This window comes from Erithacus rubecula (genome assembly GCF_903797595.1).
Source record: "Erithacus rubecula genome assembly, chromosome: 1".
In the NCBI taxonomy this organism is placed as follows: Eukaryota; Metazoa; Chordata; class Aves; order Passeriformes; family Muscicapidae; genus Erithacus; species Erithacus rubecula.
This window is the reverse complement of record NC_136658.1, coordinates 110,161,701-110,189,360: the sequence shown is the minus strand read 5'-3', so window position 1 is coordinate 110,189,360 and position 27,660 is coordinate 110,161,701. Positions and strand designations below refer to the sequence as shown.

General features: G+C 40.0%; 1 protein-coding gene across 1 annotated transcript in view; it reads left to right on the top strand.

Annotated features, from left to right (window-relative positions):
* Positions 1–27,649, top strand: part of TTC3 (tetratricopeptide repeat domain 3) — a 50,596-nt gene extending 22,947 nt beyond the window's left edge. Inside the window, 32 exon segments of the mRNA XM_079298219.1 lie at positions 2–58; positions 60–119; positions 930–1,067; positions 1,552–1,635; positions 2,319–2,431; positions 4,506–4,632; positions 8,762–8,884; positions 9,018–9,119; positions 9,472–9,564; positions 9,916–9,980; positions 10,562–10,698; positions 12,039–12,353; positions 13,634–13,897; positions 14,106–14,152; positions 14,933–14,989; positions 15,699–15,775; positions 15,891–16,046; positions 16,875–17,628; positions 18,824–18,889; positions 19,330–19,479; positions 20,461–20,600; positions 21,263–21,331; positions 21,619–21,715; positions 22,024–22,124; positions 22,559–22,652; positions 23,044–23,229; positions 24,597–24,997; positions 25,456–25,570; positions 25,653–25,835; positions 26,038–26,127; positions 26,616–26,716; positions 27,336–27,649. Coding sequence (XP_079154345.1) covers positions 2–58; positions 60–119; positions 930–1,067; positions 1,552–1,635; positions 2,319–2,431; positions 4,506–4,632; positions 8,762–8,884; positions 9,018–9,119; positions 9,472–9,564; positions 9,916–9,980; positions 10,562–10,698; positions 12,039–12,353; positions 13,634–13,897; positions 14,106–14,152; positions 14,933–14,989; positions 15,699–15,775; positions 15,891–16,046; positions 16,875–17,628; positions 18,824–18,889; positions 19,330–19,479; positions 20,461–20,600; positions 21,263–21,331; positions 21,619–21,715; positions 22,024–22,124; positions 22,559–22,652; positions 23,044–23,229; positions 24,597–24,997; positions 25,456–25,570; positions 25,653–25,835; positions 26,038–26,127; positions 26,616–26,716; positions 27,336–27,351 — 4,578 coding nt within the window. The 3' untranslated portion in view covers positions 27,352–27,649.
* Positions 27,650–27,660: the final 11 nt, after the last annotated feature.

Here is a 27,660-nt window from a genome sequence, read left to right as displayed (position 1 = left end):
GGGGGATTTTGGTGCAGATGTGAAATCCCTGGGGCTGGAGGGTGGTGCAGCCTTGGTGGACAGTCACAAAACCTTTTTTCTTACCTCTGCTGAAAGCCTTGAATGCTCCAGAAGTCACGGTAAACCCTGAGAAAAAACCATTTTTTATAACCCCAGAAATTCAAATTTATACATTCAACACCCTTTTCCCCTTCCTTCCTTCCCCCATAACAACCCTGATCATTGTGTTGGCTGCAGGACCAAAAGTTCTGCAAATTGTGAGAAAAGGAAAGGGTGGGGAAAAAACCAACCCAAGAGCAGCACAGGGTGTGATTTGGGTGCAGTGTCAAAAGATTTGCCAAAATATAATTATTTTTAATTTGTATTTGTGCTTATATTTGTATTTGTGTTTGTGTTTAATTTATACATTTCTTTATACATTACATTTCTTTATACACATCTCTCTTTATCCATTTCTCTCTCTTTATCCATTTTTCTCTTTCTTTATCCATTTTTCTCTCTCTTTATCCATTTTTCTCTTTCTTTATCCATTTCTCTTTCTTTATCCATTTCTCTCTCTTTATCCATTTTTCTCTTTCTTTATCCATTTTTCTCTCTCTTTATCCATTTTTCTCTCTCTTTATCCATTTCTCTTTCTTTATCCATTTTTCTCTTTCTTTATCCATTTTTCTTTCTTTATCCATTTTTCTCTCTCTTTATCCATTTTTCTCTTTATCCATTTTTCTCTATCCATTTTTCTCTTTATCCATTTTTCTCTTTACCCACTTTTCTCTTTATACATTTATATTTATTTGTTTTTACATTTGCTTTTATATTTATATTATTCATATTTTCATTACTATTACTAACATTAAAAAAAAAAAAAAATTTTACAAGTGAGGAAAATCCATTTTTCTTGAGGATTGAGTGACTTTCCCTGCACATTCCAGGTGGATTTCAGCTCCCTGCCAGAGGAGGTGAAGGTCCTGGCTCAGGATGGCTGCAGGTCCCTGCTGGAGCAGCAGTGCCACGTGGCTGAAAGAGCCTTTTCCCAGCTCCTCAGCATCCTCTACAACTCAGGATATTCAGTAAAATGAGCAAAATTCCCTTTTTTGTGTCATTGTTGGAGGGTTCAGCCTCCACCATCCTGTGCCAATCCTCTTTTTCCCCCCCAAAATCATCATTATTTGATGGAATTGTTGGCTGCAGAGCCAAATATTTTGGGTGTATTCCACACACACACCTGCATTTATTTCCAAAAATAGTCCAAACTGAGATTCTTAGAAGAGTAATACCAAATATTTGGATCAAAAATTCTGTTTTTTTTTTTTTTTATAAAAACCTTGTTGTTATTTGGGCTTGATGATCTTCAAGGTCTTTGCTGTGATTGTCAGATGAACCTTGATTCTTAAGAATGAAGGGTAAAATGGATTGTGATAGCAAATTCTGTGAAATTCCAAATTAAGGTCACCCTGGATTTCCCTTAATTAATTTACAGCATTTTTACCATGTTTTTGTTGTGCTGTCACTATAATTTGACTTTTTTTTTTAAAATTTTTTTTTTTTTTTTAGAACTATGTGAATATTCTTAATATTAATTATGTTATATTCCTCTATGGACATGCCAGTGCCCTCCTGGGAATTGGACATCCTGAGGTAGGGTATGAATTTATTTGTAATTTTCATTTATTTACATACTTATTTTTATTTATTTTATATTTAAATACTACCTTAATTCCAATTTCTGGCTCAGGCAGTTTCCCATTCATTTTTTGTGCTTTCCTAATTGAGAAGATTGAGGGGGGGAGGAAATCTCAGAATACATTTTGGAATTGTACAATTGAATATTTGGGATTAAATCTTTGATTTTTTTAATGAATTAGACTATCAAATAAAATTTCTTTGTAAGCCTTCAAGTGAGCACCTAAGTATTAGGAAATTACAGTCAATAATTTTTATTTCTGCTCCTAAAAAAGAGCCAGGAATTGCTTTGGGTTGTGGAAAATGCCAAACCAGAACTGGATTTGGGTTTTTTGGGTGTTTTTTCTTGCAGTGTTTGATAATATTCAGTGTCTTAGAATGGATTAAAAAATATATGAGCTCAGTCACTTATCCTTTATTTTACAGCAGGTCCATGTTTACAGAATAAATTGTTTTTATTTAAAAAAAGGGAAGTTTTGCCTATGATCACAAGGGTGTGTAATTCCATTTACTGTTCCTAAGGCTGATCAAGGAGTAGGACTCACTGACCCACTCTAAAGGGAAAAGAAAAAAAACCAGGAAAAGTGGAAATATTCTGGCAAAACTCCATCTATTTGTGTCTCATGTTTCTTTTGAAGGCATTGGCAAAGGCTGAACATCAATTTAAGAGAATAATAGAGGAATATCCAGAAGAAAGTTGTTCTTGTTTGGCACACTATGGAATTGGAAAGGTTTACCTCAGGCAAAACAGGTTGGTCTGATGGAAAATTGCAGAGTTTGTTGGGAAAAATCTTTTTATTTGAGGAACTGTGCATGGTGGGGGAGCTTTAATTTTGCTGTGTTAATTGTTAAATTCATTCATCAGATGGGTTTAATGCAATGGATTTAATGCAATGGATTTAATGCAATGGATTTAATACAATTAATTTAATGCAGTGGGTTTAATACAATGGGTTTAATGCAATGGGTTTAATAGAATGAATTTAATGCAGTGGGTTTAATGCAGTGGATTTAATACAATTAATTTAATGCAGTGGGTTTAATACAATTAATTTAATGCAATGGGTTTAATACAGTGAATTTAATGCAATGGGTTTAATACAATTAATTTAATGCAGTGGATTTAATACAGTGAATTTAATGCAATGGGTTTAATACAATTAATTTAATGCAGTGGATTTAATACAGTGAATTTAATGCAATGGGTTTAATACAATTAATTTAATGCAATGGGTTTAATAGAATTAATTTAATGCAATGGGTTTAATAGAATGAATTTAATGCAATGGGTTTAATACAATGAATTTAATGCAGTGGATTTAATACAATTAATTTAATGCAATGGGTTTAATGCAGTGGGTTTAATACAATTAATTTAATGCAATGGGTTTAATAGAATTAATTTAATGCAATGGGTTTAATACAATTAATTTAATGCAATGGGTTTAATGCAGTGGGTTTAATACAATTAATTTAATGCAGTGGGTTTAAGACAGTGGGTTTAATACAAGTGGGAGTTTGTCCTGCTGAGGAGCAGATTGGGGGGAATATTTGGGATTCAGGGATCACAGGGCCCTGCATGGGGGAGAGCTCAGAGGCAAAAGAACAAAACCTCTTTGTTCTGGGGGAGAATGCAACCTAAAGAAATGTGACTTTATCTCATCCCTGGGGAGTGACCTTGGGGTGAGATAAGGCTGAGTGAGTCACAGATTCCCTGGAGCAGACAGACAGGGATGTGTTCCAGAGGGAGAGGCTGAAATGCAGGGACAGGACAAGGAGCAGAGTGAGAGCAAAGAGCTGCAGCTGTTCCCACCCATGCAGGAATTCCTGGTGGAGTTTCTCCCTCCTGGGATCCCAGCTGCCATGGGGCAGGAGCTGTGGCAGGGATTTTGGGGTATCCCTGGTGCTCTGTGGGATCCAAATCCCCCCTAAAGGCTGGTGGTGGGAGCTCCTGATCCAGCTGCTCCTCTGTGGGAAAAGGGAGAAATTCCATGGAAAAGCTCCAGGGTGGAGGTAAAGACAGGGAGAGCACTCAGTGTGAGGAAAAATAACTTTTATTCCTCATTAAAATAGAAGTGGTGAGTGGGAAACCCAGTAGAGAATAGAAAACCCACTGGAGAGTGGGACAAGTCAAACAACTAAAATCACTTTTCTCCTCCTCTCCTTTATCCCAGGCTGGAATTCACTCCCTCATTCCTGACTCTGCTCCCTCTGAGCTGCCCACAGGGATGGGGGCTGGGGAAGGTTTTTCCCCCTGCTCCTCACAGGGTGAAAAAGGAGTTTTGTACAGGATGCTTTTCCTTTTATCCTGCTGTCCTTGAGGAGCCAGAGCTGTGGCTGACCCCATCCTTGTTGGCTCCAGCTGGGATTGGGAATGATCCCCACCTCCCTGCCCACCCTTAGTGTGCCAAAATAATGCCAAATAAAGAAGTTTTGCTAGCAAACCTTCTCCCCTCCTCCTGTGGGCAGGCTAAAAGCACCAGGAGGTGGAGGATGCTCAGAGGGAATTCATCCCACCTTCCAGGATGGAATGCAGGGATCCCATTGCTGTGGCTCATTTCCTTGGCAGTGCTGAGCCCCAGAAAATTCCCTGCACAGGTGAGAGCTCAGTGGGCAGCCAGGCAGAGCCATTCCCACTCTCTGAGCTCAGGGAAAAGCCAAATCCAGGCAGCAGAGAGAGTCCTGTGTCCTCACCCTGCATCCCCCATCCCTCCCACCTGGGCTGTCTGATCTCCAAAATTCACACACTCATCCCCCATCCTCAGTCACCCCTGGTGGGAGCTTTAGGGAGCTCTAAATGTTGTTTCTCCTGTTCCAAACCCCAGGTTTCTTCATGCCCTGGACCAGTTTTTGAGAGCAAAGCTGATGATTGATTTCAATATTGTCCCTGGAGTTTTAACGTGGCCTGGAACAACCCAAGTCGTGGAGGAGACACAAATGGAGAATTTACAGGTGTGCTTAGAAAAAAACAAAAAACAACAGAAAATGGTAAAATGGTCCTGCCCAGGAGGGGGGGGGCTGAAGGAAGGGGTGGAGCAGCAGGGCAGGGGTTGTGTCAGGCTCTGAGGGCTCTGGCAGGACACTGAGCTGAAATTCCAGTTCTCCTTCTTCGACACAATGGGAATTTGTGCAGGCCAGGGGGTTGGAGATCAGGCATTGTGTCAGCTCACCAGGTGTGGCAGCTTTCCATTTGGTCATTGTTTCCATGTTTAATCATTTTCCATCTTATCATTTTTCCCTTTATTTTTTTTTTCCCCTTTTTTTTTCCCTTTTTTTTTCCCTTTTTTTTTTTTTTTTCTTTTTTTTTTTTTTCCTTTTTTTTTTTTTTTTTTTTTTCCTTTTTTTTTTCTTTTTTTTTTCTTTTCTTTCCCCCCTTTTCCCCCTTTTTTCCCTCATTTTTTCCCCCTTTTTCCCCCCTTTTTTCCCCCTTTTTTCCCCCTTTTTTCCCCTTTTTTTCCCCCTTTTTTTTCCTCCCTTTTTTTCCCCCTTTTTCCCCCTTTTTTCCCCCTTTTTTCCCCCTTTTTTCCCCCCTTTTTTCCCCCCTTTTTTCCCCCCTTTTTTCCCCCCCTTTTTCCCCCCTTTTTTCCCCCCTTTTTTTCCCCCCATTTTTTCCCCCATTTTTTTCCCCCATTTTTTCCCCCCATTTTTTCCCCCTTTTTTTCCCCCTTTTTTCCCCCCTTTTTTTCCCCCCTTTTTTCCCCCTTTTTCCCCCCTTTTTCCCCCCTTTTTTTCCCCCCTTGTTTTCCCCCCTTGTTTTCCCCCCTTGTTTCCCCCCTTTGTTCCCACCCTTTTCCCCCCTTTTTTCCCCCCTTTTTCCCCCCTTTTTCCCCCCTTTTTTCCCCCTTTTTCCTCCCCTTTTTCCCTTCTTTTTCCCCTTCTTTTTTCCCCCTTTTTTTCCCCCCCATTTTTTCCCCCTTTTTTCCCCCTTTTTTTTCCCCCTTTTTTTTCCCCCTTTTTCCCCCCTTTTTTTCCCCCCTTTTTTCCCCCTTTTTTTCCCCCCTTTTTTCCCCCCTTTTTTCCCCCTTTTTTTTCCCCCTTTTTTCCCCCTTTTTTCCCCCTTTTTTCCCCCCCTTTTTTCCCCCTTTTTTCCCCCCTTTTTTTCCCCTTTTCCCCCCTTTTTCCCCCCTTTTTTCCCCCTTTTTTCCCCCCTTTTTTCCCCCCTTTTTTCCCCCCTTTTTTCCCCCCTTTTTTCCCCCCTTTTTCCCCCCTTTTTCCCCCCTTTTTCCCCCCTTTTTCCCCCCTTTTTTTCCCCCCTTTTCCCCTTACCCCGTTTTTCCCCCCGTTTTCCCCCTTTTTTCCCCCCTTTTTTTCCCCCTTTCTACACCCTTTTTCTCCCCCTTTTTCCCAACCTTTTTTCCCCCCCTTTTTTTTTTTTCCCCCCCTTTTTTCCCCCCCTTTTTTCCCCCCTTTTTTTTCCCCTTTTTCCCCCCTTTTTTCCCCCTTTTTTCCCCCTTTTTTCCCCCCTTTTTTTTCCCCCCCTTTTTTTCCCCCCTTTTTTTCCCCCTTTTTTTCCCCCCTTTTTTTTCCCCCCCTTTTTTTCCCCCCCTTTTTTCCCCCCCTTTTTCCCCCCCCTTTTTTTCCCCCCCTTTTTTTCCCCCCTTTTTTTCCCCCCTTTTTCCCCCTTTTTTCCCCCCCTTTTTTTTCCCCCCTTTTTTTCCCCCTTTTTTCCCCCCTTTTTTTCCCCCCCTTTTTTCCCCCCTTTTTTTCCCCCTTTTTCCCCCCCCTTTTTTTTCCCCCTTTTTCCCCCTTTTTTTTTCCCCCCCTTTTTTTCCCCCCGTTTTCCCCCCCTTTTTTCCCCCCCTTTTTTTCCCCCCTTTTTTTCCCCCCTTTTTTTCCCCCTTTTTTTCCCCCTTTTTTCCCCCTTTTTTCCCCCCTTTTTTTTCCCCCCTTTTTTTCCCCCTTTTTTCCCCCTTTTTTTCCCCCTTTTTCCCCCTTTTTCCCCCCCTTTTTCCCCCCTTTTTTTCCCCCTTTTTTTCCCCCCCTTTTTTCCCCCCTTTTTTTCCCCCCTTTTTTTCCCCCCCTTTTTTTCCCCCCTTTTTTCCCCCCCCCTTTTTCCCCCCTTTTTTCCCCCCTTTTTCCCCCCCTTTTTCCCCCCCTTTTTCCCCCCCTTTTTTTTCCCCCCCTTTTCCCCCCCCCTTTTTTCCCCCCTTTTTTTTCCCCCCTTTTTTTCCCCCCCTTTTTTCCCCCCTTTTTCCCCTTTTTCCCCCCCTTTTTCCCCCCCTTTTTTTTCCCCCCTTTTTTCCCCCCTTTTCCCCCCTTTTTCCCCCCCTTTTTTCCCCCCCTTTTTTTCCCCCCCTCCCCCCTTTTTTCCCCCCCCCTTTTTTCCCCTTTTTTCCCCCCCTTTTTTCCCCCTTTTTTTTCCCCCTTTTTTTTCCCCCTTTTTCCCCCCTTTTTTTTCTCCTTTTTTCCCCCTTTTTTCCCCCCGTTTTTCCCCCTGTTTTCCCCCCTTTTTCCCCCCTTTTTCCCCCCTTTTTTTTCCCCCCATTTTTTCCCCTTTTTTTTCCCCTTTTTTGTTCCCTTTTGTTTTTTTCCATTCTCCCTTTTTTTCCCATTTTTGTCATTTTTGTCAGAGGTGTCCAAGCAGGGCCTGGGTGTGACACTCAGTGACAAAATTATCACAGGTCAGATCTTGGAGCTCTTTTCCAGCCCCAAATTTTGGGATAATGTTTGATTCTCTTCCCTGAATGCTCCCAAACTTCCAGGTGTGAACACACAACAGAATTCTGGGGAGAACCTGTTAAAAATCTGAGTCGGCAAAAATGATTTTTTTTGGGAAGTTGAAAATTTGAAACTAAAACAGGAGATTTTTGACCATGTAATTCCTGATTAAAACATTGGGATTTCTGTGATAAAATTCCCAGTTGGACTGGTAAAATCTGGTACCAGGAGCTGCTGTGCACAGACACATTTTTGGCACAGCAGCACTTGGGAGGTTTTTCACTGGATGATCTTGGCCAAACTCCCCAGACCTGCAGAGTCTGTGGTAGAATCAGCATTTCTGTTTTTTTTCCCTACCAAAAACCAACTGAGGATTCCTCCTAGACAATGTGGATACAAAAATCCATAATATTGGACCTGTGGATAATCCAAATTTCTGCCAGGGTTTGTCAGGGCTCTGTTCTTGGTGGTGTTTTACTGATTTACTGATTTACTCAATTCCAGCCCTGCCCTGATTTCACATTTCCACATTCACTCTGTTTTTCCCTCAGGAATTATCCTGGTGACAGCATAGGGTTAAAATATTTCTAAAATAATGAGAATTGTGTGCAGTAGATTCAGGAGGTGAAAAAAAGTTTGGGTCTGGTGGACCTGGGAACAAATGTGGAGTTTTATCTTTATTGGATAACATGAAACTTGCACCTGCATAATCATCATGTGATAAATGATGAGATTGTTTGGTAATTGAATATAATTATTGCTTAATTGTAATAAGAATCATGAGAAACAATGTAATAGTAACAAGTGAAAGGATGTTTGGGGGACCTGATGAAAATTACAGTTCATGCTTGGGTAAGGTCAGTGTATACAATAGAACAATATGGGTTTAATAATTAATATATAGTTATGTAATTAAAAAGATATTAAAACATGTCCATGTGGGAGTCAGATTTGGGTTTTTAGCCCTGATTCCCATAAAAGCACCTGCAGATAATCCTCCTGTGGTGATGTGTTTAACACTCCCTTCTTCAGAAATGACCACAAAACTCTTTTTTTTTTTTTAATTTGTTTTTTTTTTTTTGCCTCATTATCTGTTGTATCATTTGAACAATGATAAAACCCTTTGGAATGGGTCAGGATGTGGGACACTGGCTCAGGATAAACCTGCATTTTTATTATTATTTTTTTGTGTGTGTGTGTGTGTGAAGCTGTGAGCAATCAGCTGCCAACACTTCAAGCAATCCCTGGAATATTTTGGCCATAAAAGGCCAATCTTCCCTGGCTTTCACTAGAAAATAATTGGGTTTTTTTTGGGATTAGCCCCTGCTTTTCCAACAGGGATGTGTTTCACTGCAGTCCCCTGGAGTTTGAATATTTTCCTGTCTTTTTGTTCAGTTTTGTCTGATAATTCTGTGTTTTCCAGATGGCTTTAAGGAATTATATTGAGGAATGTAAATTCCCTCCAGAGCCAGATGCTGTTTGTCGATACCAGCAGTGCCATGGCTACTCCAAAATCCAAATATATTTTACAGACCCTGACTTTAAGGTAAATTTTCAGCTGAGAAAAGTTTGAAAATTAAAACTTGACATATTTTCTGCCCCTTTATCATCTGCTAAGCTGAGCACAGCTTTTTGTTGTGATTTTATTGAAAGTTGTTCCATTTTTTTGCCATTTTTAGGGTTTTATACGTGTTATTTGCTGTCAGCAGTGCAGAGTGGAGTTCCACATCAGCTGCTGGAAAAAGCTGAAAACAACAAGCTACAGTGATAAAAATGATAAGGTGAGGACTTTGCCAGACTGGAATTTTTAATTTTTTGTGAGCACTGAGATGTGTAAAGGAATTCCACAGAATTCAGCAGCCAGGATAAAATGAAGGGAAATAAAGAACTAAAAGTTCTCTTGGGTGTGAAGTTGGAAGAGGGGGTAAAAAAATAAAAGGTGCCACAGATTTGCCATGATTTTTGATTTTCAGCCCTTCCCAAGTCAACTCTCAGTCAGCATCCAAGAAGAGTTTAGGACTGTGCTTCCTTTAATTGCTTTGATCACCTGAAATTAAGAAATTAATTTGTGTCAGGACATGAATGGTGTGTGGATTTCAATGCCTTTGGTGTGTGTGTCCTTTTCTCCTGCAGGATTTCCTTAAGGAAATGTGTTTTACTCCTGATTGTAAAGGCCTTATTTCAAAAATAGTAATTTTCAGTTCTTCTGGGCTGATAAAATGTGAAGTAAGTATGGTCATATTTTATATAAAATTAATTAGAAGATTAAGGGGGATAAAGTGAAGATGAGAGTGTAACTGCAAATAAAATTGTGATGCCTTCAGTGCAGAATGTGAGGATTATTTAGGAATATTGATTTCCTGTTCTAGTGGAGCTGGGATTGCCTTGTAGTGTTGGTCAGATTGTCATGGATGGGGACTGGAATTCAATAAATTCAAGAATCCTTCAGGAATAACTCCCCAGGAAAATGGAGAATTCTCCCCAGGGCAATATTGGCCTGAGAGAAGCAGGAATGATTGTGGGGTTTCTTGTGTCATAACCCAAATTTAATTCCTGTCTTATCCCTTGTTTTGGTAGTTTGAACAAAAAATCCCCAAACCCAACGAGCCACCAAGGGCCTGTATAAAACAGAAATGTTCAAGGTAAGATTTTCCTGTTTGAATTAATTTAGAGCAAAACTGGAGGGATTTTCATGCCTTTTTACAAAAATTTTGGAAAGTTATGCTTGCCCTTTGCCTGATAAACCAAAGACATCATGTGGAATCCATTATAATCCAATAGCACAAGCATTTAAATTGTTCCACAGAATTTATTTTGTGTGAATGTTTAGGAAGTGTAAATTAAAATGTATTTTATGCTGCTGTAGTTAGTGACACCCAGACCTTTGACATAATTAAGGTTGCAATTTTTTGGTCAAGTAACCTTTAAATAATGAGGAATCAAGCTGAGGGGACAAACAAAACAGATTTTTTTAGAAAGGAAAGGAATAAAATATTAATATTTGGTTGAAAACACTGAGTTATAAATTAAGAATTGAAGCCAATCCTAATTTAGATATTTTTAATGGGATTCAAAGTTGTTACACCTTGAGCACATCGATGTTTTTATGAACTTTTGTGGTCTCTGCTTCTAAATGAAGACCACTTTTATTCCCTGTGCACTTTTAAGTGTGATATTTTCCCCTCAATTCATGTTTGCCTCGCTGCTGAATTGCTTTTTGCAGCCTTAGGAAAATAAAAATGAAAATAGAAAAAAAACTGCGGCGGAAACGAGCGCGGGAAGAGGCTCGGAATTGTGCCAGGAAAAAAACTGAGGAGAAGCAGGAGGGGCATGAGGAATCCCAGTACAGCCAGCACAGGGGTAGGTGGAAATGGGGATTATTTTATTTTTGGTTTTTTGGGTTGATTTCTCCATGGAATGGGAGGTTTGGAGTCCCCCATCCCTGGGGGTGTCCAAGGAAGGAGGTGGCACTCGGAGCTCTGGGATCAAAGTTTGGGTTTTCTGCTCCTGCAGGAGTTTTCCATCCTCACTTTTTCTGGGATTCTGAGTTCTCACAAAGTAATGGAATCAGCATTTTGAATTATCCCCACTTCAGTCACAGCAGAATCCTAACACTGAACATCATCCCCCTGTGAAAAATTTGCATTTTTACTTAAGACAAATTGAATTTCCCTTCTGTTTTTATTGTCCAAACAGCTGGGGGATGTTACTGTGTGGTTTAATTACTGTGTGGTTTAATTCCTTGTAGAAAACTTTGATTTATTTTATTTTTTTTTTTATTCCTTGGCTGGTTCCTGCAGAATCAGCCTGAAGAGGGGAAAGTCTCAAATTCTGAGTGAACCCATTGAAAAGGGAAAATGGGAAAATAGAAAATGGGAAAATTCAGGAAAAGCACCTTGGGACCCTGTTAGAGGGGGGGAAAAAAAACCACCTCAAATAAAGACAGTCTGAACTCTTACCTGCAGTGATTTGAAAAGTACATTTCACATGATTGGGGGAAATAAAAACATTTCAGTCTGTGACTTTGTAGGCATTTAAAACTTCAGATTTTGCCTTGCTGGATGTTGGCTGCTCCATATTCCAGAGCTGGGAACTTCCCCTGCAGCTTCTCAGGGCAAAGAAAAAAGGGGAATGTTGGAAAGTTTATTATTTTTGTCTGTATTATCAATATGGGATAGAATTAACTTACAATTTCCTAAGATTACCTGTTAAATACTTTGGGTGTATTTTTTTTTATCCCATATTTGGGTTTCTCTGGGTGCCTGTTCCCTGTTCAATGGCATATCCTGAAAATTAGGTAATTTACAAATTTGAGAAAATGTACAAATCCTTGTGGGTTTGTTAAATCACTTTGATCTGTTTCCTGTTTATTTTGTTTTGAATCTTGGCTCTCCTTTGCTCTGGCTCATCTTTACTTGTGGCCCTTGGAGCCACTGCAGGTCACTGTGACACTGTGACTTCATCCAAAAATCTGAGCAAGGTGTTTGTTTCTTAAAAAAAAAAATTAAATCAATGGTGGATCAAATTCACAGTGCTCAGGATACATGGAAAAAAGAAGTATTTAAATCCTGTGATTTTGTAATTAGAAACACCACTAAATCCAAATTCTCTGTGCTTTTAAATTGGTTTGAATGGTGGTAAGGACATGAAATCTTGCTCGTTTTGTGCTTTTTTTTAATCCCATATGTTTTATTTTCCAGGTTATGGCCAGGATTTATATGCTGGGGACCAGGTGCTGCAGCACATCCAGAGGAATTCCCAGCAGATCAAAGCTGCTGTCCCTGACACTGCCAAATTATTGAAGGAATTACTGGCTTGGGGTGTGATCAGACAGGATGATTTCACCTCTTATTCCCAAATTAATGGCACTTCCCAGGAGGTGCTGGAGCAGCTCATCAGCTCCTTACTGCAGGAGAAATGCAGAGTGCAGAGCAGGGGGTTCCTGCACGTGCTGAGCCAGCTGGGAGAGGTGGATCCCAAAGTGCACAAGTGGCTGCAGCACCTGGATAACCTGGGTGGGTTCTGTGCAGCAGCAGGTCTCTGCTTCCCACTGTTCTTCCTTGGAAACAGCAAAATGAAACTTTCCCTCTTTGTGCTTTCCCTGTTTTTGAGAGTGTCCTGGTTGGAAGGGCAGGTGTCTGCCAAGAATTGCAGAAACTTCTCTTTGAAATGGAGAATGTAAACCCCCTCCCTCCAGATTTTGAAATTAAGGGGCTCTCAGGCAAAGAGATGGGAATTAGGAATAACAGTTCTTTCCTAGGACAATTCAAACAGAAATGCAGCATTACACAGAACAATCCCAACCCTGCCAGAGTCAGAATCCAAGCTGGCACAGTCAGTCAGTCAGGGTGGTGGCACAGTCCCATTCCATGGTGCTGCATCCTCCTGCAGGGGCAGATGTGGCTCAGCTGGAGCAGTGCTCCTGGAGAAGGTGCAGTTTCCTCTGAAGCTCCAGGGATGATGTGCAAGGCTCTGGTTTTCCTCTGGAATGCAGTGGGAAGAAGGTTCCTTGGTGTCCAAATGTCAGTTTTTCTCTGGGTAGGAAAGGCTTGGCTCCTGCCCTGGCTGGAGCATCTCCCAGTGGGATGATGGAATTTTCTCAGCCATGCCCTGGGACTCAGTGGCCATGAAGAGGAGATATCTCCTGGAGGGAGGATGGGCTGTGGGAAGATAAAGATGATTGCCCAGCTGGTTTAAAGATGGCCCATGAGCAGAGAATATGTGCCAGGAGATCAGGGGCACTGCCCCACATGGGGACAGAACACACATTGATGTCACATCATCCCAAACACAGCCTGGGTGAGCCAGGAGCTCTGCAGGGCTTTGGCTCATGGAGGAAACAGAAAATGGAACCATTTTTAAATTGTCTTAAAATTCCAAAGCGGGTTTAAATGCTGATATTTGTAACAACAATCTGATTTTGGAGGCTAAACAATGGTGAGGTTTGCCTCTAATCTTGGAAATTATTTCATCTCGGTGCTCTGAAGTTTCCTGTTGGGTTTATAATTTTAAACAAGTGAAATTTAGAGGTTTGGGTTTTTTCATTTTGCTCTATCCCATCCCTATCCTTCCAAGGATTCATAGATCCAAATCTTGTTATTATTATACAAACTGGTGAGGGTGGAATTTCTATTAACCCCACTCCTCATTTTTTGTTTGCATTTTGAGACACAAAGCCTCTCATATCATCTGTACATTTAATTTCTAGACCCAGCTCCCCCATTTGAAGAGGAATATCACACTAAAAATTGAAAGCTGGAATGAACTATTGAGATTTTTTTTCCATCTTTTTCAGGTCTGACAGCTACAAAAAACTTTCTCCTTCAATATGGCCAAGTTCTGCAAGAGCTTGATTTTTCTATTTTAACCCCACTGTGGAACCAGAAATATGGCAGTAAATTTGATTATGTGGCAGCTGATGGTGAAAAGCAAGAAATTTGTGATTATTTCCTCACCCCTCCCCTAGAGAAATCCCGTTGTTTTATTTGGCTTTTAGAAGAAAACAGAGAACATTTTCCAGGCCTGCATCAAGCTTTAGATGAATTCTTTGATAAAATGGGTGAGTAAGCAAAGGCATCAAACATTCCCAGTAAAATTTCATTTTTATTGCACAGTTTTGAACGTTCAAGTTCTGCAGATTTGGAGCTGCTTTGATGGTGTTGGATAAAGGATTAGGACAATAATTCCTGTGATTTCACAGTTAAATTGTAAATTAAATGAAATATTCCCATTTCCATCAATCACCATGACTTTTATCTTTTCAACAGATGACCCAACCATTATATTAAAGAAGCAGGGAAATGAGAATTTATCAGTAAGTGAACTTGATTTCTGTTTGGCCTCAGCTCAAAAAGAACTTTTTGCTATTTTGGAAAAGGAAATAATTTGCAATATTCAGACTTACTGGAGATTTAATCTCCTTTTTGATCTCCCTTAAATTATTAAATAATATTTTTTCAAGTGTGCCTCATTCTGAATCATTTTCTGATTGGTGTCATCATTAAAATCCATCCCAAATGGCAGAAAAGGATTTTCTGTTTCAGTTAATTCTGTGTTTGAGGCCCCCTCATGTGAAGTTCTTGTCTGCAGCTAAATTTGCCTTTACCAATCCAAGATTTACTTTGGATACAGAATAAAGCTGTAGAGTTAATTAATGTTAATTAAATGCAGAATTTTAAATGTGTGCATTTTTAAATTAAAGAATTTTAAATGTGCATACTAATAAAATGCACTTTTTAATGTGCACATTAATAAAATGCAATTTTTTTTATGTGCACATCAATAAAATGCAGAATTTTAAATGTGCACTTTCATAAAATTCAGATTTCTAAATGTACACCTAAATAAAATGCAGAATTTTTTTTTGCTTTTTCATTTCATGAATTGGGAAAATCCAGGAATGAAATAAAAACCAGCACAATAAAACTTTGATTTCAGTGTCACAGCCTGAACTAACCTGTAATTTTTCTATTCATGTGTAACTCCAATCCTGCTAAAGAATTAATTCAGATTTCAGTTCCTTCATCTTTGTATTCCTTGGAAAACTGAAGCAACATTTTCCAAACCTGTGCCTTCATTTTATTTTCTGTTTCAGAATAATGAAATCAAAGTTAAAAACAAAAACAGGAAGAAGAATTTGAAAGATTCAAAGGTCAGTAACTTTGAATTATTGTTTAATGTGATTTGAATTTTCCAAGTGGGAAGATGGGAAATCAGTACAAAAATTCCATTTCATGCTCAGGAATGTTATAAATTATTAATAATTGTATTGATTTTATTTTAATATTATTCTGCCTGAATTTTCTGCTGCTTTTTGGAGGATTTTGCTCAGATCCATCCTCATGCCTTCACCTTTTTATCATTTTTCTAGAATTTCAGAGAATAAACTTCAGATTTTTCCTCAGGATTTACTATACTGACTTAGGTGCATTTATTTGTGTATTTCTAAATTATTAGAAGATAAAAATGAGGACAATTAAAATGTCTGTAGTGGTATAAACAATAATAACCAGAGGAATTGTGGAATTAGGGGTGATATTCCTGCTGATGGTAAATTTGTTGCAGCCTCAAATTTAAAAGAAAGTTTGATTAAATTTCAATGAAATCAGTAAAAAGAGGGATTTGGGGCTGAATATCCCAATTTCTTTTTCCCAAATAAGTTCTGAAGAAGAAATTAATGATTTTAAATTAAGAATTTCCTTGCTGTGCCTTAGCACTGATAATTTTACCTGGAAATTTTGCAGTTCATGAATTTAGAGAACAAAATTCAGTGTAAAATAAGTGACTCCTGCTCTTTGCATTTGATTATTTTCCATGAGCTTTTGTGAAATAAAAACTGAAAGAAATCTGTTTTTAATCAGTCTATTTTAGTATTATCCAGTGGAGTTAGTACAGCACCACGAGAAGAAGAGAAGATATTTATAGAAGAAAATAATTTGTGAGTATTTGATTCTGTTTTTATTGCCCCCAACTCCAAATTGCAGAAGAATTCTTTAAAAAAATTCTTTAAAAATTCTTTAATAACTTTATTTTCTTTTTTCTGATTTTTGAAGGTACAGAGATTTTCCCAATGAACCCTTTGTAATCCCAGAATATCTCCGGGATCAGCTGGAGGAATTTGAAGCTTTTTATAATGATTCCAATAGTAACAATTATCCAAATAATAATAATAATAATAATTCAGATCCAATCTCTGAGAATTTATATGAGTGAGTATAAATTCCTTTACTCAGCAGCTGAAGCAAAAAAATTTAAGTTAGCAACTGACTGAAGTGTTTCTATATGTTTATTATTTATTTAAGTTAACAACTGACTGAAGTGCTTCTATATGTTTATTATTTATTTAATTTACATTATTTAAGTTAGCAACTGACTGAAGTGCTTCTATATGTTTATTATTTATTTAAGTTAACAACTGACTGAAGTGCTTCTATATGTTTATTATTTATTTAATTTAGATTATTTAAGTTAGCAACTGACTGAAGTGTTTCTATCTATTTATCATTTATTTAATTTAGATTATTTAAGTTAGCAACTGACTGAAGTGCTTCTATATGTTTATTATTTATTTAATTTAGTAACTGACTGAAGTGCTTCTATATGTTTATTATTTATTTAATTTACATTATTTAAGTTAGCAACTGACTGAAGTGTTTCTGTATGTTCAAAAAAAGGTGTAGGAGAGGGGAGGAAAGGATGGTCTAAATATTTTATTTTAAATTTATTGCTTCTTTATGTTGTTTATAAAATTTTTCCATACACCCCTGAAGTTTTAGGCCTGCTTTACTTTTACTCCTAGTTCTATCTCAACAAAAAAGAAGTGTTTATTTAAGTATTTAATAAGTATTTATTTAAATTAATCTGTTGATTAAAATCAACAAATCTAAACTACTACAGGGGGTTAGATTTTACTTCATTATTTTTTGTGTCAATTGAGATCCTGGTGCCTGGGAAAGAAGGGATTAAATATTTATGAAATACATTTAAAAACTTCAATTAATTCTAACAACTCTCTTTTTTTTTTTTTTTTTTTTAAGTTATTTCTCTCAAATCTTGGAGGAACATGGCCCTCTGGAAATAAATAATAAATTATTGGTGGGGGAATATGAGAATTTCCCTGAGGAGACCCGGAGGGTGGTGGAGGGTGCAGGAGGGCTGGAGCCTTTCCTGCTGAAATCCCAGAGTTTTGTCATGTTGGGAGAGCTGGTGGCACTCAGGAAACACCTGGTCCTGCTGGAAGGCAATCCAAGAAATGAAGCTGGGAATAAAAAAGGAAATGATCAACCTGGGGATCCATCCCACTGCAAGCTGCCCTTGAATCCCTATGCCAAGGAGTTCACACCTCAGTCCTACCCTGTGTCAGCAGATTATCCAACTCCACCATACCTGCCCTGCTCCTTCCCTGGCAATAATCCTCTGGAAAATGAAGATTCCATGGCAGCTCCATTTCCTGGGGATGTGCTGAACACCTTTGAGCCTGCAGGCCCAGCTTTGTTTTTGCCTCAGAGCTCCTGGGGTTATCAGTATGGAATATTGCCTGCTTTCATTTGTGCTGATCCTGCAGCTCATCAGGATAACCAGAAATCAGCAATTCCACTTGGAAAATGCAGTCCTGAGGGGTTTGTGCCTGGTGCCAGCCTGGAGAGCAGGGATGAGCAGGATCCTGCTCTGCCAAGTGCTCCAGAGGGAAATGAGGGTGCTAAAAAGGGAAAAGAAGAAATAAAGAAGAATAAAAGAGGAAATAAAGCCGGGGTGATGAGCAATCCTCACACCAGGATGGTGGCTGTTCAGGTAAGGGAGAGATTCCTGAGGATGGAGCAGCTCTGCTGGCAGGAAAGGCTGGCACAGCTGGGATTGTTCACCTGCACAGGAGAAGCTTTGGCTGAGCTCAGTGTGGCCTTGCAGGGCCTGAAGGAGCTGCAGGAAACATGGAGAGAGACAATTCCCAAGGGCTGGAGGGACAGACACAGGGAATGGAGGGACAGACACAGGGAATGGAGGGACAGGACACAGGGAATGGAGGGACAGGACACAGGGAATGGAGGGACAGACACAGGGAATGGAGGGACAGACACAGGGAATGGAGGGACAGGACACAGGGAATGGAGGGACAGACACAGGGAATGGAGGGACAGGACACAGGGAATGGCTTCAAACTGAAAATTTTACAAGTTCAGATCAGATAATAGGGAGAAATCCCTCCCTAGGAGGGTGGGATGGAATTCCCAGAGCAGCTGTGGCTGCCCCTGGATCCCTGGCAGTGCCCAGGGCCAAGGTTGGATTTGGAGCATCCTGGAATAGTAGAAGGTGTCCCTGCCCATGGAACTGGATGATTTTCAAGGTCCTTTCCAACCCAAACCATTCCATGATTCCTGAGAACTCTCAGTTGCTCTCACTTTCTGTGATTGCTCATTTTTAGTCTGTAATTCTTCAGAGCTGCTCACTGAATTTTGTTGTGCCTGAAGTTTTTTTTTTTGCAGCTCTTTTCCCTGGGTGTCACAGAGGGAGCTGCTGCACATAAGTTTCAGTTTCACCTAAGAGGTGAAGCAAAGTCCTTCTGTGTCATTATTTTTCCTTTTGTGATGAGTTCAGGGATTTATTTCCACTTCCCCAACATTTGAGAATTTGGGTTTGTGGAGGAGGCTCAGGGGGGACCTTCTCACTCTACCACTCCCTGACAGGAGCATGAGACACTTCCTGCAAATCTTAATTTTTCAGATATTTACAGCATGACTCACAGAACTTCCTGGAATTTCTTGTGGCCAATGAAATCAGAGGAAAAAAAAAAAAAAAACCAAAAACCTTTCATAAACACCTCCACAATGTTTTCCAACATCATTTATAGGCTGGATTGGATCCAGCTAGAGTTGGATTTGTAAAACCTTCAGTGAGGTACAAAAGCTCCAAACCAGAGCAGCTCATCTATGAACTGAGAAACTTTTTAATCAAATCCTGATTTATTTATTTTGTTTTGTGTGTGTTCTAGGTAAATAAGGAAGTTGCTGATAGGGAAACCAATACTTTGCCTTTCCATCCATTTGAAAATCAACAAGTAAGTTCCTTACATCCTGATTTACATTTCTCATGAAGGAGGTTAAAGAAATGCCCAAAAAAATGAATGATAAAGAAATGAAAATTCTCTGAAAATAACATGTTTTAACAGATATTTTAGGTTGTTTGGCTGGTTTTTGTGTGTGTGGTGTTCTTGGAAACATCACCCAGCCCCACAAGGAGATGATTTTTGAGCTTTGCTCTGCTGTTTGATATTTATTCTGATAGATTTGCTCTGAGCTATTCAGATATCAAATACTCCTGTGGTACTTCCTCTCTCCAAACCTGCATTGAAATTCTCCCTTTTGTGCATAGAGACAGTTCAGAGTGCTGTTATTGGCAGTTTTATGTCTGTGCCAGGAGATAAAAGTGAGAAAATGTGACCTTTGACCTGGTCCCAGCTATAAACCAACTTGGTTTTTGTAACTGATTAATTTCCAGGGAGATATTCTCCGGATGGAAAAGGAGCACCAGGTCCTGAAAGAACAACTCAGAGAAGCAGAGGAGAAATTTGAGCAGTTACAAAACAGGAGTTTGGAGGAAATTGGTGCTTTGGAAGAGCTGCTGAAAAAAAGTATTGAAGAGGCTGAGGTAAAAATTTTCCCCATGGTCAGAGGATGTGGAATCTCCTGGATCAGTGGAAGTGTCCAAGGCTTGGAGCAGGATTCACTTCTGGTCACAAATATCCTTTCTGCTCCAGCTTTTATTTGAATATAGCACAGAATTTTCAGAAATGAAGTTTGTTGAAAATGGCTTTTTTTTTTTGCTTGGAATGCTTTAAACTAATTGTGTTTAACTTTTTTGTCTGTGCTAAATTTTTTAATTTTTTTTTTTTTTTGTAAATTTGCTTTGTTACTTAACATAGTTGACAAAAGATGCAACAGCATATAAACAAACATTCTTTACTGTTAGTCCTTAAGTTTTTTATATTTTGTTTAAAGAGAAGTTTACTTTTTTTTTTTTTGTTTGCTAACACTTTTTTTTGTAAGTTTGGTAGCTTGTTGTGCTGGATTATTGTGAGGAGGGTTTTTTGCTAATTTTGCTACAGTGAGGTTAGCATGAGCATTACTTTGGTTTCTTTTTTCAGCTTTTTTAAAGGTTTTTTTTTTATTTCCTTTTCACATAAGTTTTTGTGTGTCAGTAAGTATTAATGACACAAGAGATTTTATGTTATATGGAGTTAAGTTATATTTATTGAGAATACTTTTTAAAAGTTGTTTAAAATATGAAGATTTTAGTTTATAATTTTTAATTGCTTTAATAAAATTTTTCACTAAATCATGATTGAATTTTTGCTATTTCGGGTTTTGTTTTTGTGGGTTATAATTTACTAGTTTTAATTGCAGGACATTTTTTTTTGCTTTTTGTTAAGTTTATTTTAATATTTGCCTAATTAACTAAAGTATTTTGAGCTGCTGTTGCAGGTTTGTGTGTTTTTATAGGAATTTGTTTCCTTAAAGGTGTTACTTGTTGAGATTGAGGCCAAGCTGCTGCTTTATTTATTGGTATTGTAGAAATTTGTGATTTTTGCTTGTTCTTATTTTTTTTTTTTTTGTTCTTTTCTGTCCTCAGGTGTCCCAGAATGAGCTGGATTGGTTCCACCAAGACTCAGAAACACAAATGAAGAAATGGCAGCAGGAGAAGAAAGAAAATCGAGAGAAATTAAAAACTCTGAAGGGCACAATTAAAAAACACTCAGACACCAATGAGAGGTATGGCTGTAAATAGATTTACATCCCCTCATTCTGGCAGTCTGGAGAGTTCAGAACTCTTTAAGGGAGATTTCATCCTTGCCTGTGAAACCAGCCAGGCATTTTCTAACAGTATCAGGATGAAATATGGACATGATCTCTTTCTTATCTTGAATTTTTTAGCAAATTACAGGTAAACATCTAAAATGGGTTTTAGAGAACTGATTTAGCAGTGATTCTCCTAATCAGATTTAACAATTCCTACTGTATTTTAATGGCCTCTCTCAGTTTACAGAGCCCTGACTTTTGGTCCTTGAATGCTTTTGTTTTATCTTTATTTTTAAGTAGTTTGGGCCTAAACTCTCCTGAAAAATCATCAGCCTGTTTTATATTAATTACTGCTTTATTTAAATGTATTTAGGATAGAATCCCTGAATAATTTAGGTTGGGATGGATCTTAAAGACCATTTAGTTCCACCCCTGCCATGAGCAGGGACTCCTCTCACTCTCCAGGATGCTCCAGCCTGGCCTTGGGCACTTCCAGGCTGGGAATTCCATAATTCCTCTGGGATTAAACAGCATCTAAAACCTACAGATTATCCTGGTGTTTACAGAGGAGCATGTTGCAGATTTGCCAATAAACCTTTTCCACAAGCAGCTTAATCCATGTTTCATTCCTGTAGGTATTTGAAGGCCATTGATGACAAGGAAAAGCAATATAATGCATGTTTAAATACATTTCTGGAGACCAGGTAAAACTCACATCCCTTTCAGCAATATTTACATTTTTCTGCTTCACTCTGGGTAAAAGCTTAGGGGAAAATAAGCACTTTTAACCCATATTTTTGGTTCTAAATTAGTTTGCTTATACTTGCCATAAATAAATATTAATATTTAGAATAAAGAAAAGCATACTCTCATACATTTCCCTTGATTACATGACACTGAGGAGCTGTAAAAAAACCTCTAAAATGGCTTTAATTAAACTATTGGTCTGCTGTAATGTTACTCAAATATTTCATTTCTTTTTCTTTCACAGTAATAAATTTGCTAATGAGAAAGGTAAATTGGAAGAGCTGATAAAAAAGAGTCAAGATAACAACCAGGAGTGTGAGAAAAGAGCTGTCAAAGCAGAGGTACAACCAAAAAAAAATCCTTAAAAACCTTTAGTTAGAGTTGGGGTTGTGCTGATTGAAGATGGGGAAATGATATCAAAGGTATTGATTAAATATTGGAAGTGCCAAGGATGGAAATTCCACTTGAAAATTCCTCACTGTGGGAACTATGTGAGCACTTTGTATCCTCAAACTCTTGTTTAAATTCTTACTAAAATATTGTTTAAGGTTTTATCCCTTTTTTTTTTTCTCTTTTTTTTAACACTATTTTTTTGTTTTGTTTTGTTTCATTTTGTTGTTGTTGTTTTGAAATTTTTTTTTCCCCTCAGGTCTCTGTGCTCCAGACCTGGAAGGAAACTGAAATCTGGAAGCTCAAAGGCACCATGGCCAAGGCAGAAGGAAATCTCAGGATGCTGAAGGCACTGAGCAGGTACTACCCCTGCTTATTTATTATTTACTATATAAAATTTATTTCATATTCTAGAATTCTTTTATATTCTGTAGCTATATTGAATATGCAATATTTATATAAAATTTTCTAATATTAATATAAAAGTGCACAGAGTTAGGGGTAAATAATATTGCTCTGAACAAAATTCAGCTGCAAATTGAGTCTCATCCTTATCCTTGTGTCTTTCTGAGCTGGGAAAATCAGATTATCTGGATAATAATAATAATAATAATATTCCAATTAGTCTGCCCAGTATCTCTGGAAAAAGGCTGCAGTGTAACTGATTTTAACCTAAATTCCCTTGAAGACTTGAACTGGGATTAATTATTGAGGGAGGAACTTTTGGGACATCACCACTGGTCTTAAAAATAATGGGAATGTTGGAGTTTAACTGCAAATCTTCAATATTGCAGCAGCCCAGCTTCAGCAGCTCCTGTGTTGAAGCCCCAGATTGATTCCTGGGAAATATTTATTTCAAATGTCAAGAAACAACTGGAAAAAGTTGAGGTAAAACTTGATTTCTCTCCACAAGCTTCTGAGTTGAACTTGGGAAATGAAACATTTAATAAGGTTGCATTTGTTTTTGAAAACTTGTCATCCAAATGCTGAGGGGAGTTTTTTAATTGCAAAAGAAAGAGTTTGGAGTCCAGGTTGGTAATTTATAGTGGGTATATTCACTTTTTTAAAGGTAAAAATCTGCCTTTTATACACTTGCTTCAAAATTGGGTCCCACATTAACAAATCTATTTGTTTTTTTTTTTTGTTGGTGACCTTTAGAAATCAATGGAACTTCTTAAAGAAAAACCCAACAGGAAACTCTGAGAAATCCACTGTAAAATGTGATTTTCAGTGAGGAGGGAGCTTAGGTTGGTGCTGATGGTTGCTTTTCCTTCTGCAGGCTGAGTATGAAGAAAAAATTGAGCTGGTGAAGAAGGGTGCCCATGCCTGCCTCAGTAAAGTGGAAATTGTGGATCTTCCTTATCCTCAGGCACCTGTGAGTATCCCACACTCCAGAGCAGTTGCAATCCTTGGAATCCCCCTTGGTGTGGCCAGCAGAGCTGGAAGCTGCAAATTCCCAACTCCTGTGAGAGGCTCAAGTTGAAAATTATGGTTTTTCCATTGTAGGGTTCCTGTAGCACTGAATTCCTGGAATTCCAGGATGATTTGGGTTGGAAGGGATCTTAAAGCTCATCCAGTTCCAACCCTGACACCTCCCACTGTCCCAGGCTGCTCCAGCCCCAGTGTCCAGCCTGGGCACTGCCAGGGATCCACAGCTGCTCTGGGAATTCCATCCCAGGGCATCCCCACCCTCCCAGGCAACAATTCCTTCCCAATATCTCATCGAAATATCTAATTTTTCAGTTTGAGGCCATTCCCTGTGTGCTGTCCCTCCATCCCTTGTCCCATCTCCAGCTCTCCTGGAGCTTCTTTAGGCACTGGGAGGGGCTCTCTGGAGCCTCCATGTTGGACAGCCCCAAAATCCATTGGGATAAGTCTCATTATGCAGAATTCCCAAAATCCCTGAGGCTGGAAAATCCCTCCCAGCCCATGGAGCCCAACCTGTGCCCATCCCCACCTTGTCACCCCAGTGCCACCTCCAGGTGCCACCTGCAGGGATGGGCACTGCAAACCTCCCTGGGCAGTTCCAACCCCTGAGCTCCCTTTCCATGGGGAAATTCCTGAAGGAATTCCTGCACCACCTTGTGTTTGCACTGATTGCAAACACCAACCCCAGCTCCCAGCCAGGTGTGTGAGGAAGGAGGAGGAGCAGAGCCATTTTTGGGAATGCAGCTGGAATGAGAACAGCCCCAGAAACTCTGCTCAGAGTTTTCTCATGGCCCAACAGCTCCACCAATGCTTAGCTCAAATCAAAGCAGTTTCTTCTGTCCTCTCTGATTGGTCCTTTTTAAGTTGTTTTCTTTCTCTGTAGAAAATTTGGTGTTTATGGTTTATTTGTTTATTAGTTTCGGGGCTTTTTTGTTTGTTTGTTTTTATTGTTTTGTTTTTGTTGTTGTTCTGTCTGGTGCAATTTAGATTCAGGGCTCTGGTCTAATATTTGAGATTGCTGTTACAATTTTCTGGGCTCTTGCAAGTTCCACTCCTGCTCTCCTGCATAATTCCCCACTTATTTTTAGGTCTGTCCTTTCTATTTATTGACACAGACTATGGAGACGACTTTATCACCACCAATTTATTGGGAAAGAGCAACTTTTGTGCCTCTTGCTCTGCACTTGGAATTTATTTTTTCTGCAATAACACCAGAGTGACCTTTTAGAAGAGAAATAATCACAAGGTCAAAGAACTGCCCTGATGTGAGGGGGGTCTTAGGATGAACTGATGTTACTTTGGAGATCCTGGGCACAACCAAACCTGTGACAATTCACACTGCAAATGCTCCAGGGTTCAGCTGAATTTGTTTTAATCCCTGTTTCCCATCTGTTTGTTTCCTAGACAATACCTGGCAGACCTCCCATGTGTGACCCTGCCATTGTCACCTTAGCATCTGCACATCCCAGTGCCCTTCCTGCATTTTCGAGTTGTGATGGAAAAGCTCCAGCCCAGCCTCCACTCCAAGCACAGACTGGAGCTAAGACAGCACCTGCCACCTCTGAGGCTTCTTCTGCAGCTGGGAAAACACATCCCAAAGCTCCACAGGGATCACATTCCAATAAATTCTCACCATCCTGCCCATCAGGGATTTCTGGAAGTAACTCCCAGCAGGTCCAGCCCAAACAGACCTACCAAGATCCCTCAGCTCTGCAACCTTCTGAAATTCTAAACAACAAAAAGCTTCCAAAAAAAATTGCAAATATTTTTGCCCAGCTCCAGACTATATTCCCAAACTACAGCAGGTAACTGGTTTGGAGTGAAACAAGGGCTGAAGAGTCAGGGATGAAGTGCAAAAAGAATTGATTCTGTTCTGCTGGCAAGGGCTGGAGGGGCAGGATGAGGGGGAATGGGTTTAAACTGCCAGAGGGCAGAGCATAGATAGGAATTGTTCCCTGGGAAGGGGCTGGGATGGGATTCCCAGAGCAGCTGTGGCTGCCCCTGGATCCCTGGAATGTTCAGCTCCAGGTTGGACACTGGGGCAGTGGGAGGGGGTTGGAGTGAGAGCAGCACTCAGGTCTCTCCCAGCCATGGAAGCCATTCCATGGTTCTGATGATTGCTCAGTTCTCTCATCCTGGTTTCTGAGAGTCACTGGGAGCAGGCTGCAGCTCAGGGGACAAACTGCTGTCTCTTGATCCTGCTGGGATCCAACAGGGAGTTTCTGCAGGCCCATCCCTGATCCTGTTTTTCCTGTGCCTCCAGCTCAGAGCTCCTTGCCTTCATCAGGGACGTGCAGAGGAGAAACAGGAGCAGTGCAGAGCTGAGCCCTGATGGAATCCTCAGCCAGGTCACAGAGCTCATCCTGAGGCAGCAGCAGGTACTGGGGCTGTGCTCTGCTCTCCCCCATGGAAATGCAGCAGCACAGCCCCAGGGACACAGCTCCTCTCTGCTCTGTGCAGGCAGCACCTCCAGCAGGCAGAGCCCTGCCTGCCCCAGCCCAGAGGAAGGAAGGATTGCAGTGCCCCAGGGCAGCAGCCACCCCTCCCAGCTCCTCCAGCAAACAGCCCTCCCAGCCAAACCTGCAGCCCTGGGGCAATGCTGGAGCTGCACCCAAAGCCAAATGGAAAAAGCAGGATGATGGGGTAAGTTTTCTTCTGTTACAATGGAGCTGTTGCTTTGTACAAGACACGAAATAATCCTGGGGAAAAAAAATAATTGCCTCGTTTATTTTGTGTACAAAAGTTCAATAGACTTGGTTAAAGTTAGTGACCTTGTTAATTGAGTAGAATGTGCTGGTTAATTGCTGCTAGTGTTTTAATAACTGTGCATTCCTTTCCTGGGCAGGCCTCCAGTGAGGATCCCTGCAGCATCTGTCATGATGAGCTGAGCCAAGACTGCTGTGAGCTCGAGTGTGGCCATCACTTCCACAGAGAGGTGAGTTCTGCTCTTCTTCCTCACTTCCACCTCCTAAAAACAACCCTTTACCCTCCAGTGCTTAAACAACAGGGCACAGTTTCCTTTCCCAGCCTTTGCCACAGCCAGCCTGACTGCCAGAAAGGTTTAGGTATTTTTAAAGTGAAATGATTCATCAGAGTGGATTTCAGATGATTCTTAGGGTGAATTTGGTTGGGACTGGGTTATGCCTGGAATCTCTCTATTTGCTTCCTGATAGTGGAAATCCATCAAGTAAAAAAGCCAAGATTGTGCTGGAACAACTCCACATTTGTCTGTGACTTTTCCCCTTTACCTTTTTTATTTTAATGCTGAATTGTTCTCGCAGAATCAGTTTGATTAGAGAACAGTTCTCCAGCCCCAAATTCCAGTGGTGTAGAACTTGTTGAAGAGCTTCCCCATTAATTTCCAGCCTCCAGCTGGGTTCCTCTCCCCAGATTTTGCCTGTGACCCTCTCCCTGTCCCCACAGTGCATCCGAAGGTGGCTCAAGCAGCATTCCAGCACCTGCCCCATCTGCCGTGTCCATGCTCTGCTTCCTGAGGATTTCCCTGAGCTTCCTGCCTGGAACAAGTACAGCTGAACCTGCTTCACCTCCACACTTTAGAGTTAAAGGGGCTGCAGCACAACCCAGTGCTGGGGACAGGACAGAACCCTGGGGTTATTGGCCATGGGGGCAGTTTTGGGATTTGACTCCAAGATCCAGGATTTCTCCTGGTTCCTGCCTAAAGCTGTGGAGTTCAGGGCTGGCACACAGAATTGTTGGGTTATTTTGGCTAAGGGACACTGGAAGTATAAATTCTTTAATCTGAATTAAAGATTCAGTGCATAATTCCTGTGAAGAGGGGGCTTTTCCTTCAGATTTTTCCAACATTAAGTAGAATGGACCAACAGAATTGGAAACCAAGACATTCCCTTCTTCTGGCATGAACAATTCAGGATTCAAGCCTGGTGTGCTCTTTGTAGCTCCTCTCACTGCATAAATCCACAGCTGAGAATTCAAAATGTTTAAATAATAACTTTTAGTAACATTTTGAAACAAGGATTTTAAATTGTTCATATGGTTCAATTCTTTAATCTCAAAATAAGGTTGAAATTTGAATTTTTCCCTTTGTTGAAAAGTTGGTCTGTTTAAATAGGAAGGATTTTTAAAAATAGTTTTTTAAGTGACACTTCCTCTGTATTTGTGCAGGAATGGTCACCAGTAGCAGGAGGGGCAGAATTCCAACAGCTCAGGAAATTATTCTCCTGTTTTCTGAGTCTGGAGTGGCCAGAGCACCTTCAACACTGACAAATTTATCCCAAACAGAAAAAATTGAGCACCAGAGCCTGAGAATCCTGAAGTGAAAAATATTTTGTCTGAATCCAGGGAGCATCACATGGATTAGGAGCTCTTGGCTAATTCCAGGGATCACTTGTTCCCCACACTGCTACATCTCCTCCAGTTCAAGTTTTAAACTCCTCTCTCATTAATCAGTGTATTAATTACCATTACAATAAAAAATAAAGTTACTGCT